This window comes from Ctenocephalides felis, unplaced genomic scaffold (assembly GCF_003426905.1).
Source record: "Ctenocephalides felis isolate EL2017-DRISC unplaced genomic scaffold, ASM342690v1 CF-g0.4_SCAFFOLD_03570, whole genome shotgun sequence".
NCBI classification, from domain to species: Eukaryota; Metazoa; Arthropoda; class Insecta; order Siphonaptera; family Pulicidae; genus Ctenocephalides; species Ctenocephalides felis.
The window spans coordinates 14,323,596-14,336,768 of NW_020539724.1; the positions used below are offsets into that span (position 1 = coordinate 14,323,596).

A 13,173-nucleotide genomic window follows, 5' to 3' on the forward strand; every position below is an offset into this window, starting at 1 on the left:
TACAGTTACTTGGGTGCACATGATGTTTGATTGCTTGTGTTTTTAACCTAAAAGAGGACACTTTATGCGCTCGACTATAGCAGTCCATGTAATATAAGGTCTATGGGAGAGACGCTTACTACAACACTACGAGCCCCCATTGGTACATACAGGTATGCGAATACAGGTATAAATTAGTCAATAGGTAAATCAATAAATCAATCTGTTATCCTGATCAATAATAATTTCCATTGATAAGTAAATTACCTATCGGCTCCCTGACCACGTCATACACCCGCACAAGCACACGCCCCAATGACAATATAACTCTTGGTACAAGTTGAGCATGGCGATAAGCATTCGTTTAATTTCATGAATATTTCTCTGGGCTTGTGCTTGGCATTTCATACTCAAAAAGTTATGATGAATTGACTGATAAAAACACGCCCTGACTTCATAAATTTTTTCACTGAAGTCATTTTTAAGAATAAATTATACAGCATTAAGGGACACACCTAGTGCAAAATTTAAAAAAAATCGAATTTTATTTTTTTCCATATTTCGATAGGTTATACTTTTAACCCTCCTTCGGATATTATTTACCTTCGGTCGGTCGGAGTAATCTGGCTGGACCACACATTTTTTCGTCCTGATTTTTTCATTGATAGACAGCTAATGAAATTTTAGGGGAAGGCCAGAAATTTCAAGTCGATAGAATTACTAAGAGAATTTTTTTTAAATTGAAGTCTAAAAAAGTCTGGCCAGACCACTCCGATGGACGGAGAGTTAAAAATAACATTCTAAAATTTTAAATGGATATCTTAAATAGTTTTTATGTTATAGCCATTTAAAAGAATATATATGTAGTATGTATTATATACTCGTATAGTACAACGATCATTTTATCTTTAAACGCGTTTTTCTCGAAACAGCATTTTTCGAATTTGCTGGAGTGATTACTCGGAGACAAATAATCCGATCGCTATCAATTTTTTTTTTTGCATCTCCTCTATATAGTTCTCCATACGATGACCCTCCAGTTTTTTGATCTGATCAAAAATCGAATTTTGGCAGGCCAAAAACGACCAAAATTTTGGGAAAAATTTAACTTTTTTTTCAATATGCCGCCATTTTGTCAATTTTTAATTTTTTGTTCGCCCGAGGGTCATCGTACAGACAATATCTAATTAGTCTAATAGTTCTCCATACGATGATCCTCCAGTTTTTTGATCTGATCAAAAATCGAATTTTGGCAGGCCAAAAACGACCAAAATTTTGGGAAAAATTTAACTTTTTTTTCAATATGCCGCCATTTTGTCAATTTTTAATTTTTTGTTCGCCCGAGGGTCATCGTACAGACAATATCTAATTAGTCTAATTAGTTCTCCATACGATGATCCTCCAGTATTTTGATCTGATCAAAAATCGAATTTTGGCAGGCCAAAAACGACCGAAATTTTGGCAAAAATTCAACTTTTCTTTCAACATGCCGCCATTTTGTCAATGTTTTATTTTTTTGTTCGCCCGAGGGTCATAGTACAGACAATATCTAATTAGTCTAATCAGTTTTCCATACGAGACCCTCCAGTTTTTGATCTGATCAAAAATCAAATTTTGGCAGGCCAAAATGAACAAAATTTTGGAAAAAAATTAACTTTTTTTCCAACATGCCGCCATTTTATTAATTTTTGCTTTTTGTTTGCCCGAGGGTCACTGTACAGGCAATATCTAATTAGTCTAATTAGTTCTCCATACGGTGACTCTCCAGTTTTTGGTCTGATCAAAAATCGAATTTTGGCAGGCCAAAAACGACCAAAATTTTTAGAAAAATTCAACTTTTTTTCAACATGCCGCCATTTTGTCAATTTTTGATTTTTTTGTTCGCTCGAGGGTCATCGTACAGGCAATATCTAACTAGTCTAATTAGTTCTCCATACGACCCTCCAGATTTTTGATCTGATCAAAAATCGAATTTTGGCAGGCCAAAAACGACCAGAATTTTGGGAAAAAAAATTTTCAACATGCCGCCATTTTGTTAATTTTTGATTTATTTTTTCGCCCGAGGGTCATAGTACAGACAATATGTTTTAGTTTTACAAAAATTCATTTTTTCTGGTTTTATCAAAGAAGAAGGCTGCAATCACTCCAGCAGTAGAGCAAAAATATTTAATATTTTATTTCAAAAATTTTACTGTATATTCTCAAAACATGTATAAGTATAACCTCAAAATTTTAAATAGATGGATTCACTAGTTTTTTAATTTTATAATTTCCAAAAATGGCATTTTTTTAGGTTGTAACACTAGGTGTGTGCCTTAAATCTGTATCCAGAATGGAGGCTCGCTTTGCGCGCTTTGAATGATAATTGAATTATGGGATATTTTTTATTATATCATGCGAAAATAACACAAAAAGGTATATCTGCATCCCGTAATTCCCTTATCAGCATCAGCCAGAAAATATTTTACAATCTTGAATAATAAAAAAGTGCCACATGAGATCGGTAACATGTTCGATTTATAAATTTCAAATGTTTATTTACTCTGTGGATTAAACGACTGGACCTAAATCAGAGGTTGCCTGAATCTCTGGTTCAGGGTCCAGACTTGAGCTGTGGTCAAGCAGTAGTGACAACAGTTTTTACCTGTTACCTAAACATATTTGCTGTAGTATAGAAATTATAATAATAAAGGGTGGTCCAGGGTGGCTACTTTAAAAATTGGAATTTATCGATAGCAACTTGCCTGTAGGCCATACCGTGCAGTATTCGAAATTGCGATACATGAGAAAAAACTAAGAATTTTGAGACCTTTCTAACGATGTATAATACTTTATATGTTTTCTTTACAGAAATATCTAAACCGTAAGATAACTAGATCACTAAGACCACCCTGGACCACCCGTTAATTCATCAGACAGGGGTGGAGCAACTGTTTGGGTTGACATCTATAGAACCGACTATTATAAAGTCAATTCAGCACACTAGCTTATAATAGGATCTCTAAGTTCTGATTGGTGTTCAAAAAACAATACTAAAAAAAATCTCTGGATTAAATAACGAGTAATTACATTCCGTACACGAAATGATCTGTATGTAAAGATTTTATTCCATTATTCTCGAGATAGGTTCATTACCATAGTTTCGTTTCAATTAAATCTATCAAGAGAAGAATCTCATGAAAAAAATAGACGATTTCTTTGCTCACGTGCTACAGCAAGATCTGAAAAACTAATTTCCTCGACTCGCTTCCTTCTAAGACAATTTAAGCTGCCTAAATATAATATCATTAAACTTTGTTCTAATTCAGAACTATTTAATAAAGTCTTGCACGTATTACTAAAGTCAAGATGAAATACTGCATTTTTAACTATTTGTAATTAAATACTACTGTTGTAATTTAAAGTAATCACCCGGCTAAATGATTAACACAATCTATTATAAATATATCTTTAGACTATCATATGGATATCAAATACAGACTTATAAAAAATTATTGTTTATTTGTTGAATTTTGGTAGATAATAGAGATTGGTACTCGAAAATATTTGGTTATTTTGAGCTTGACGTGAATTTTGATCCTTATACAGTTATATTTAAAGTTATATAATTGTAGATTGATAATATAAATCATTATTTATGCAGACTGCATTTTATTGAATGTATATTTTCCTCTTCGTTGATGATATCTGATTTTGTAATTAAATCTTATATTTTTAACTTTCCGAAGGAGAAGTTTGTTTTCATCAAAAAATTCGATTCGCTAATTTTATGTCTTCTCGACGTTTCAAGCCATTCTGAATCGAATGAGGCCAAATTTGAAAAAAGTAAGTGTGGCTGGGTGTGTGTATATGTGTGAAAAGATTTTTTGCCGTAAATCGTCGTTTTCTCAAAACCGGCTAGACCGATTTCAAAAATTTAAAAGCCATTCGATGAATCCCGATGAGGAATAATGTTTGTCAGTTTTGTGCAACAATCGGCCAAGCCGTTTCTTTATAAATCGTAGAAAAATAAAAAAAAAATTGTCCACGTTTTAGCCCGCAATTCTGAATCGATTTTGAAAATTCAAAAACCGTTCGAAAGATATTGGTTGGGAATCGTGCTGATTAGTTTATGGTAGAGATCGGCCAGGCCATTTTCTTGTAATAAAGTGTTAAAAGAAATTTTTTGGACGATTTTTATGATTTTTGTTTATGATAGATACCATAGTCTTATAGATCGATCATACTAAAGTATTAAAAAACGCCTGTACCGATTTCAGAAATTTAAAAGCCATTTGAAGTATCTCAATGTGGACTATCGTTTGTCAGTTTTGTGTGACAATCTGCCAAGCCGTTTTTTGTAATTTGGAAAAAAGTGTTGAACTTTTCGTACACATTTAAGCTCATACTACCGAATCAATTTTAAAAAATCAAAAACTGTTCGAAAGATATTAGTTGGGAATGATACTGATTAGTTTTAGGTAAAAATCTACCGAGCCGTTTTCTTGTAATTAACTGTTGAAAAACAAATTTAGGCTGATTTTTATGGAACTTTTTTTGGCGATATATATCATGGTCTTATAGAACTTACTAAAATATTACGGCCTTACGACAAGTAGTTTAATTTTAAAAATTAATCAAATTTTGAGAAAATGAGTTGTTTTTTGACGTTTGTTAAAATTAAAATTAGACAATTTACTTGGTATAACGATAGAGTGCTTGGTCTTAATGAACATACTAAATCATTAAAGTCCTACAAAAACTGGTTCAATTATAAAAATTATTGATTTTTTAAAATTTGCCTTTAGAAAATACTCCGAGTTAACGTATTCACTCGTGTTCAATTATGTGTAATAAATCCACTCGGAATACTTTTAATCACTCAAATTATTTTTTATTGATTAAGTCGATTATTTACATATATCGGAAAGTTCATGTAACTTGCCTCAAGGCAAAATACCAATACCAACTAGTTTTCCTCTTCGTTGATGATATCTGATTTTGTAATTAAATTTTATATTGTTTTCACTTTGATCTCTATTAGTTAATGGAATCCTTTGTGTACAAACAATACTTAATTGCTATATTTTACAATTATTAAACCTTCAAAGTTGTAGAAAACTTATGATATTGACTTCACTCGGATACAGAGTAAAACGACTACTTAAATCTTACATTATTGAACGCTGTTAATCAATTTAAAGTTTAAATTGAACAGTTTTTCCTTACATCTCAAATCGTAATATAATTAAATGTATTTATTCATTCGTTTTCTTTATATACACAGGTATCCTTTGCAACTCAATTTAAAAAGGGAATTTGGATTAAACTCACGAAAGCGTAAAAGTGGCAAAGTGGGATTTTGTAAAGTTCCTCAGTTTTCTCTGAATAACTTCCATTTGAAATGCATATTAGTAAGCCTGGATAATATAGATGAACTTTTATATTAGTGAACGTATTTTTACCATAAATATCTCAAGTTTCTGTGAAAAGTTGCGTAAATGCGATGCTGTATCACACCGATTTTATCGTAACGCAACTCGACACGACATCAAAAACTTTATCTCTCGGCTGGATTGGAGCGGACGGGAATTATAAGTTAAATTAAACAGAAACTTTTTTCAAATCTCAATAAAATAAATCGCATTTCAGACTGCTTTAATTAGATTGATACAGTCCATTTAACAATATATCTTGATAAAAAATTAGGGACTGTAATCCGAAGCCAATCGCTTGTTCATTTTCGAAACATGGTGAAACATTTTTCTATAAAGTCACTTTTAAAGTTATTCGTTTGTATTTAGCATTGCTTGATATATATTTCTTTGGATTAATTGAATTTTTAATACTGATTCATAATATTGAGTCAGAGATAATAATGACAGCCAATATCATTATAAAAAGTTTAGGAGGTTTGAGTGAAAACCACTCTCACGAATTTATTAGGTGTATATTTGGACAAGAAAGATACATAATATGAAAGTCAATTGTAAGATGGCATCGTGCCTTAAGGCAAATTGCTGGCACCCTAAAGAAATGTTCGAGGAATATTAAATGTTTTCAAATAGATTATCTTATATATAAAAATGGAGCTCTCGATAAAATAATCCGCTAAAACTCGAAAACGGCTAAACCGATTTGGCCAGTCGGCCAGTCTTAGTCTTGAAGAATTCGTGCTAGTTAGTAGGTTCTAGGAAAGGTGAGATATTATTTCAAAATCGCGTAGAAACTTTACATTTTTAATTTGTTAATTTTAGTAGAAGCGTAATTTAAATAAAACAATAGACGGTGGGCTAATACCTCAAATGTCAAACATTTTTGACAGATGATGTTCAATTACGTTTAATAGGATGTTTTACGTAAATATTATTTAATTATGATTAAATTGTACTAAGTAGTTTTGTTCGTAGTTATATTTATACACAAAAACGTTATTAAACGGATCGCAAGTGTTACTAGAAACTCAAAATATCAACTTTTTTGAAATGTTAATATGAAAATGCACTTTTGGGCGTTGTAGCACTCTTTTTGCAAATCATATTTTTCTCAAACACGGTGCTCTGAAAGATCTCATTTGTACAATTATATACTCATTGGTATTTATAAAACATTTTCTAGGTTATATTATTTTTTATTTATGTTATTTAAATTCAGAATCTAAATTTGGTATCGATTAAATGGACATTTTGTCGAATAACATTTTTCCATTTATAATTTCCCAGAATTTATCGCAGACTAGATAGTAACATATGAAGGTCCGGGATTAAAAAGGTCCACCACCGATGTGCCAAAAATCAGTAAAGTTAAGCATTGTTTAACAACAATATTTGAAAGTAAAGGGAAAAAGATGTATAACCAGTTATAACCTTGATTCTCATGACCATGCTCTTGGGAGATAAACGTTAATCCTTGAAAATCCATAATAAAAGTATTTTCTTCCGTTGGTAATTTTTTAGCATTAGTTAAAAATGTAATTATTCTGTAAAATACCTTTAAAATTAAAATAAGACATTAAACCTGTTTGCCACTTGGCCGTTTTAAGTTAAGTTAGTTATAGGGTAAAAAGGTCTAAATAACAAATTTTTGACAGCAAAAGAGCACATTTCTACAATGTTGAAGCAGCTGGCAGAATTTTACTAATTGTAGATAATTGTTTGTTCGAAATGTGTTATTTGTTATGATATAATTGTTTTGGTTTTCACAATATAGTTTATATTTGCTCAAAGTCAAATTGGACCTTTGTGCGTCGCCCTGCTTTACATATATACTTTTTTATTAAATTTACTTTAATTCATCGAATGTTACTTGAAACTTTTTAAAAAGCAGGTCAAAGAAGAAATACTTAATTTATTTTCTATCTCTCCTCGCAGAAATATGAAAATTTTGTATAAGCTCATACACAAAATCCGGAATCCAAAAATAATCTGAAGAACTTGAAATGTAATCAATAAGTCGAAAGACCAAAAAAGACTTGGATTGGATTATACCATGTTTTCCATAGAAAGTGTATAAAACTTCCAGTTTGATTGTGTTGACAAAATATAGACAAACTAATGGGGTTTATAATACCTTATTGTATGTAGCATTCAAACAACGCATCCTTATACGCTAAAAGTATTAATATTTTTGATTCTCTAGAAATTGTTTAGAATATACCTTACTTAGCAAAACAGCGTTTGCCGGGTCAGCTAGTATATATATATATATATATATATATATATATATCCCAGTAAACACCGTGTGATGTGAGCGTCGACAGTAACCTGAAATCCACAAGCATTCCTTCAGCGCTGTGACATCCATGTATAATCAATGTGGACTTCAGATTGCTACCGCCGCCCGGTTTTTACTGGGATATATATATATATATATATATATATATATATATATATATATATCGATACATGCAACAAATGGAAACAATGCAATTTACTCACCACGTCGATCAGCTGCGACAACTTGAGCTTAATACAGACCCTGAGCACGTCCGAGGTGTTGACCACGGGCCTGACTAACTTGTTGTAATTGCTGAGGAGATCGTCGTAGAGTCGCTTCGCGTCCGGATTGCCGGCGACAGCTCCGTGCACCACCAGGGCGGACAGAAGCCACGCGCGGAGCGTCTCCCCGGCGCTCGGCGGCATCGTTCATCAACACTTGGATATACTTTTTCACACAAACACTTTTTATTTATTTATTTATTTATTGTTTCTATTATCGTTGAGTACGCCTGAAACATCACATTGTTTTTACTTTTTTACTCGAGCCAACTTCTCTCGTAAATTCTTTTCAACTTCAAATATTGCGAAAGTTTTCCGAGCAGAATTACCGCGATACTCGATATCTGGATTTGGCATGTGTTGGGCGGAAACGGCACGTGCAATGGCAGCTTAATTATTAAAGTAGTTTTGGAAACTTTAGAGATTTATTCGGATTAGTAAAAAAAGTTTGTTGTCGAAAATTAAGACCGTACTAATATAACATTGGAACAGAAACCGAAACTCGCGCACGTTATTTTGTTTATCATGACAACACTGCGATGCCGAAACGTGGATCAAGTACACAGCTGTTCATCTTTGATGCTGAAATGGAAAAATATTTAATTTAATAAAATAACATTGTTAAACAAAAAATGAGCATGCAAATATTAAGGTTGTAAAAGAAGTAAGTGCGGTTTTCAGCTAGATAGTTTCAATTGAATTTTTAGGTTGTGAAATATCTGTTGTTAACGGATAGAAGGTAGATCAGATATAAAGAGGTTTTTGATTCATGGCTAAATTTCGTCATATATTTTTTTTAATTTCCGCAAAGCTAAAGAGGCATCATGAACTTACGAAAAAATGACAGTATTAACCCTTATGGGACGGCACCGATTTCAAAACTATCTACTGTGCCGGCTGTAAACTTGTTTCATTGTGTATGTTATGTAATTTGTTTGATGAAAATTTGTGGTCGTTGAAGGACATACATTTATAATATTAATTTATTTTTGATCATTTTATAAAGAATGGTGACATTCAAAACAATTTCAAAAATGCATAGCTGGTTGATTTTGACGTCTTTTACAATAAAATGTTGTTCGCTGCCTTCCTCCTGGTGCTTTTCTGTCAGAACAGACAATGCAATCCCTTTTTCTTTCTCTCGTATTTAGAATATGCCACTGTTTAGTCAGTATATTTGTTCATTTTTTTGTTGCCATAATGGTTTGTCTTTTCTATTATATTGTCTATAAATTATTATAGATTTGTAAAATATAATGTAAAATAATTTATTAGATGCCTTATATTTCTTGGTATTTAAAGTCGGGGTGTTTGTTGATGTATGTCAAACTCGATTATTGAAGGAGAATCGGCACATTCACTTATGTCTTTCCACCCTTCATTTAATTTGTGGAACTTCTTTTTATTGGTTGGATAATACCATCATCACATTGGTCACTATCTTCGGTGCAAATAGTAATTTCGTTAAATTTGTCCGTATGAATGTCTATTTGAAACTCATCTTCACTACTGCTTAATTCACAAACCTTTATCACAAACATTTACCAGTCGCTTTGCCATATTTAAAAGCGCTAGGTCGTTTTAAATATTAAAAAGAGACTATATTGCAAAGAGAAAGACTAAAAATACTACTAAAATAACTTAAAATTATTTCTAAAATACAACTGTTTATCACTGCTATATGTAATTTATTCAACGTTTCAATGCAAACTGAGTTATTGTTTATAAAATAGCCTGTGTCTCACAGAGTATGTTTGTCCACTTAGGTGGACTTCCAATATTTTACTTTGAATTGTTTTTAACAACCGATTACTCAATCCTGATGTCGGCATTAAACAACTAGCGGAATTAAACAATATAGTTGAAAAAGCAGTCTGAATTGACAAAACGAAACAATGATTTATTCCATTATTGACGTAACATATCTTTGGCCGCTCGGTAAAAATTATAGGAATGTTTGACCCCATCCAGGAGCTAACCTTGCACCTTCTTCTGATTACTTTTAATTTCGATCTTTACAAAGTCTTTGAATTGTAAAAAAAAATAATGATTATGATGGTGTCAAATTGTACCTGATTCAGTTTATTGAAAATAAAAACCAGAAATGAGATAATCATTCATTCATCAGAATGAACAAAATAAACTTATTAAGTTTCATAAAAAAGTCTGATTTTCTAACAAAAATTCGCAATTAGTTGCCATACCTAATAATGATATACTAGGTTGTCAAATATCTCCCTTCCGCTTTTTTGCTCTTTATTGAAATATATTAGATATTTGACAACCTTATATATATTTGCATATGTTACATATTTTCAAATAAAAATAAATTCTAGTTTAAGCTATGTACTGATTATTACATTGCTGATTATTTTGAATTTACAAATATGACATATAATGACTATAATCTTGAAAAGCCTGAATAAGTTTAATAAAGTCTTAAATGCTTAGTATTACTGAAGAAAGTTGAACCCCAAAACTTTTGAAGTAATTCTGCGTAAATTACAAAACCGTATTTTAAAATCTGAAGGAGAGACTAAGTACTTAATTATTACGCCTTCAAGCTATTATTCGAGTATTTAATAAAATTATAATGCCGATATTCATCACTCTTTTTTAATAATTGCAAATAATAAATAAAAGTTTAACATAAAAATATTTGATTTGTATCAACAGTCTGGACAACTGTGTGATCTAATGTAAAGGCAGAGTATAACTATATATTATCACAAGATTGAATTTGTATAAAGTCAAAACTTTAATCAAAAACTTCTCGTGTCCCTTTAATATTTCTTCTCAATTCAACGTTGATACTTTTTAAGTAGTTTTTAAAATTTCATTCTGAGAAACATCTACAGTTTATTCGACTGAAAACGAAACTCATAATTTACTATATTATTCGCCCAACCAACTAATCTTTACGATTAGTTATTTGGGTTTTATATGAAAAAATGTGCACTTCTAATAAATCTAATAAGCTTTTTATTACGCGGAAATGTGCTGATTAGTTTTTGGCAGAGGCAGGTCTAGCGGTTACGGAGATACGGAGCAAAGAGTGTAAAAATTGGAAATCGAGTTTTTGAGAGCGGAGCATCCGATTTCAATGATCCAAAAAACGTTCAATTCGTAATGACGGGGAGAAGTGATGATTTTGGCAAAGGCAGGTCTAGCCGTTTCAAACATATCGAGCTAAATGTGCAAAAAATGGCAGTTTTTGAGAGGACTAGGAGTCCGATTTAAACGATTCAAAGAACTTTCTGCTTGTTTTAACAAAATAATTGATTTTGGAAAAAAAAATTGTTTATCGAAAATAATTCAGATTTTATTTTTAATTCTGACTAAAGTTCTAATATACTTTAAACAAATAATTTCAACTTTGCAATTCAGTTTATATAATTCTTATAAATTTAGACAATGTTACAATATTTATAATAATCTATTTGAAAACATTCAATATCCCTCGAACATTTCGTTACGGTACGGGAAGTTCCAGCAATTTTACCTAAGGCACGATGCCATTCACATCACTATCTTACTATATTATTCGTCCAACCAACTAATCTTTACGATTAGTTATTTGTGTTTTATATAAAAAAATGTGCACTTCTACTAAAACTAATAAGCTTTTTATTTACGCGTATACGCTCCAAAAGTTTTTACGACCAATTTCACGAAATTGGGTACTTCATGAAACGTTTTATAGTTTTTAAATGCTTTTTTTATTATTTACTTTAAATATTACATGCTCATATGAAGAAACTTGGATCAAACATAAATTTCGCGTCTCATCACAAGTTTTGATTTAACGATAGTGAAGATATAGTTTATTAAATACTTTGTTTAGTAGTTTGAAAAAATAATAATTAAATAAGAGTACATAGATTTCTTTTTTGAATTTTTAAATATGGTCTTGTAATTTGAGTAGAATATATGAAGCCCTTCTTTTACTGCTAAATCTAACACTTCTGCTGTTTCAAGACATTATTAAATTTATTCAAGTTAAAGTGTAGGTTTGAACTTGGAAGTTTAAAGAAATCGTTATGTATTAATGCTTCATTAAAAATTATTACATAACTTCAATCAAATTTTATTGCACTTATAAATATGTATACACTAACCATAAATAAAAGAGTGATAAATATATAAATTGGTTAACAGTTCTTTTGAAAATTTCTATATATTGTTCAATATATTTCTATTCATATATAATTCTTTTTTCTTTTTTTTAGATTTATGTTTAGGCATACCATGGTTTCGAAACGTCTGCATTTACCAAATAAAGTGTGTGTTAAAAAAATCTGAGTGTTGTATCGTTCATATTACACATTTAATATATATATATATATATATATATATATATATATATATATAAACGTTTATTAATTAAATTTTTACAACATAAAAACAATTCAAAAATCCGAGACAATTTAAAACTATGATTGCGGAGCATATTTATACTTTAAAACACAATATGGACTTTTCTAACCCGACTGTATTACAGTTCGAACAAAATTTATTTAAACAAAGAATTATAGAAGGATCTTTTGTAACTATTTATAACAATAAAACAATAAATAAACGGAATGAACTTAACACGCTGTGCAATACAAATCTCTTATTTAGATAGTATTTCCAAATTTCTCACAATATATATATATATATATATATATATATATGTATATATATATATAACTATATAAATATATAAATATATAAATATATATATATATATATATATATATATATATATATATATAATTATCGTAAAAAAAAATAAATTTTCAAAATATGGAAAAAAAATATTTTTGACTTCTTTATGGTTGCTTAAGGCAAAGTTGATAAATCATTCTAAACTACTATTATTATTATTTTACCTTGATTTTTCCTTCAACTTCATGTAACAACAGTGTATTAAAATATAAGTCTATTATTATTATTATTAAATACTATTCCATCGCAATTTTAAATTTAATTTTCACAGTCACATTTCGTCAAATTTAATTTAATTAAAAAACGTCGGAAATTTCTTTGGCAAAAGAACCTCCGCCGCCTAAATCTGATGCGATACTATTCTAGAGAGGTGAGAGAGAGCAGGCCTCATCCGCCCGGAGCTTTGCGCAGAATCCGGAATTAAAATATCTTCATACAACACAACATCATCCACCACTGTTGTCCCAAATTATATACATATATATATATATATATATATATATACATA

General features: G+C 30.4%; 1 protein-coding gene across 4 annotated transcripts in view; it reads right to left on the bottom strand.

Moving 5' to 3' along the window:
* Positions 1–10,550, bottom strand: part of LOC113383251 (acetylcholine receptor subunit alpha-like) — a 59,924-nt gene extending 49,374 nt beyond the window's left edge. For 3 of the 4 annotated variants that reach the window (XM_026621497.1, XM_026621498.1, XM_026621499.1), the window contains exon 1: positions 7,896–8,099. In XM_026621497.1, coding sequence (XP_026477282.1) covers positions 7,896–8,099 — 204 coding nt within the window. Of the gene's footprint in view, positions 1–7,895; positions 8,100–10,534 lie in introns of those variants that run through there. The other variant, XM_026621501.1, reaches the window with a different exon arrangement.
* Positions 10,551–13,173: the final 2,623 nt, after the last annotated feature.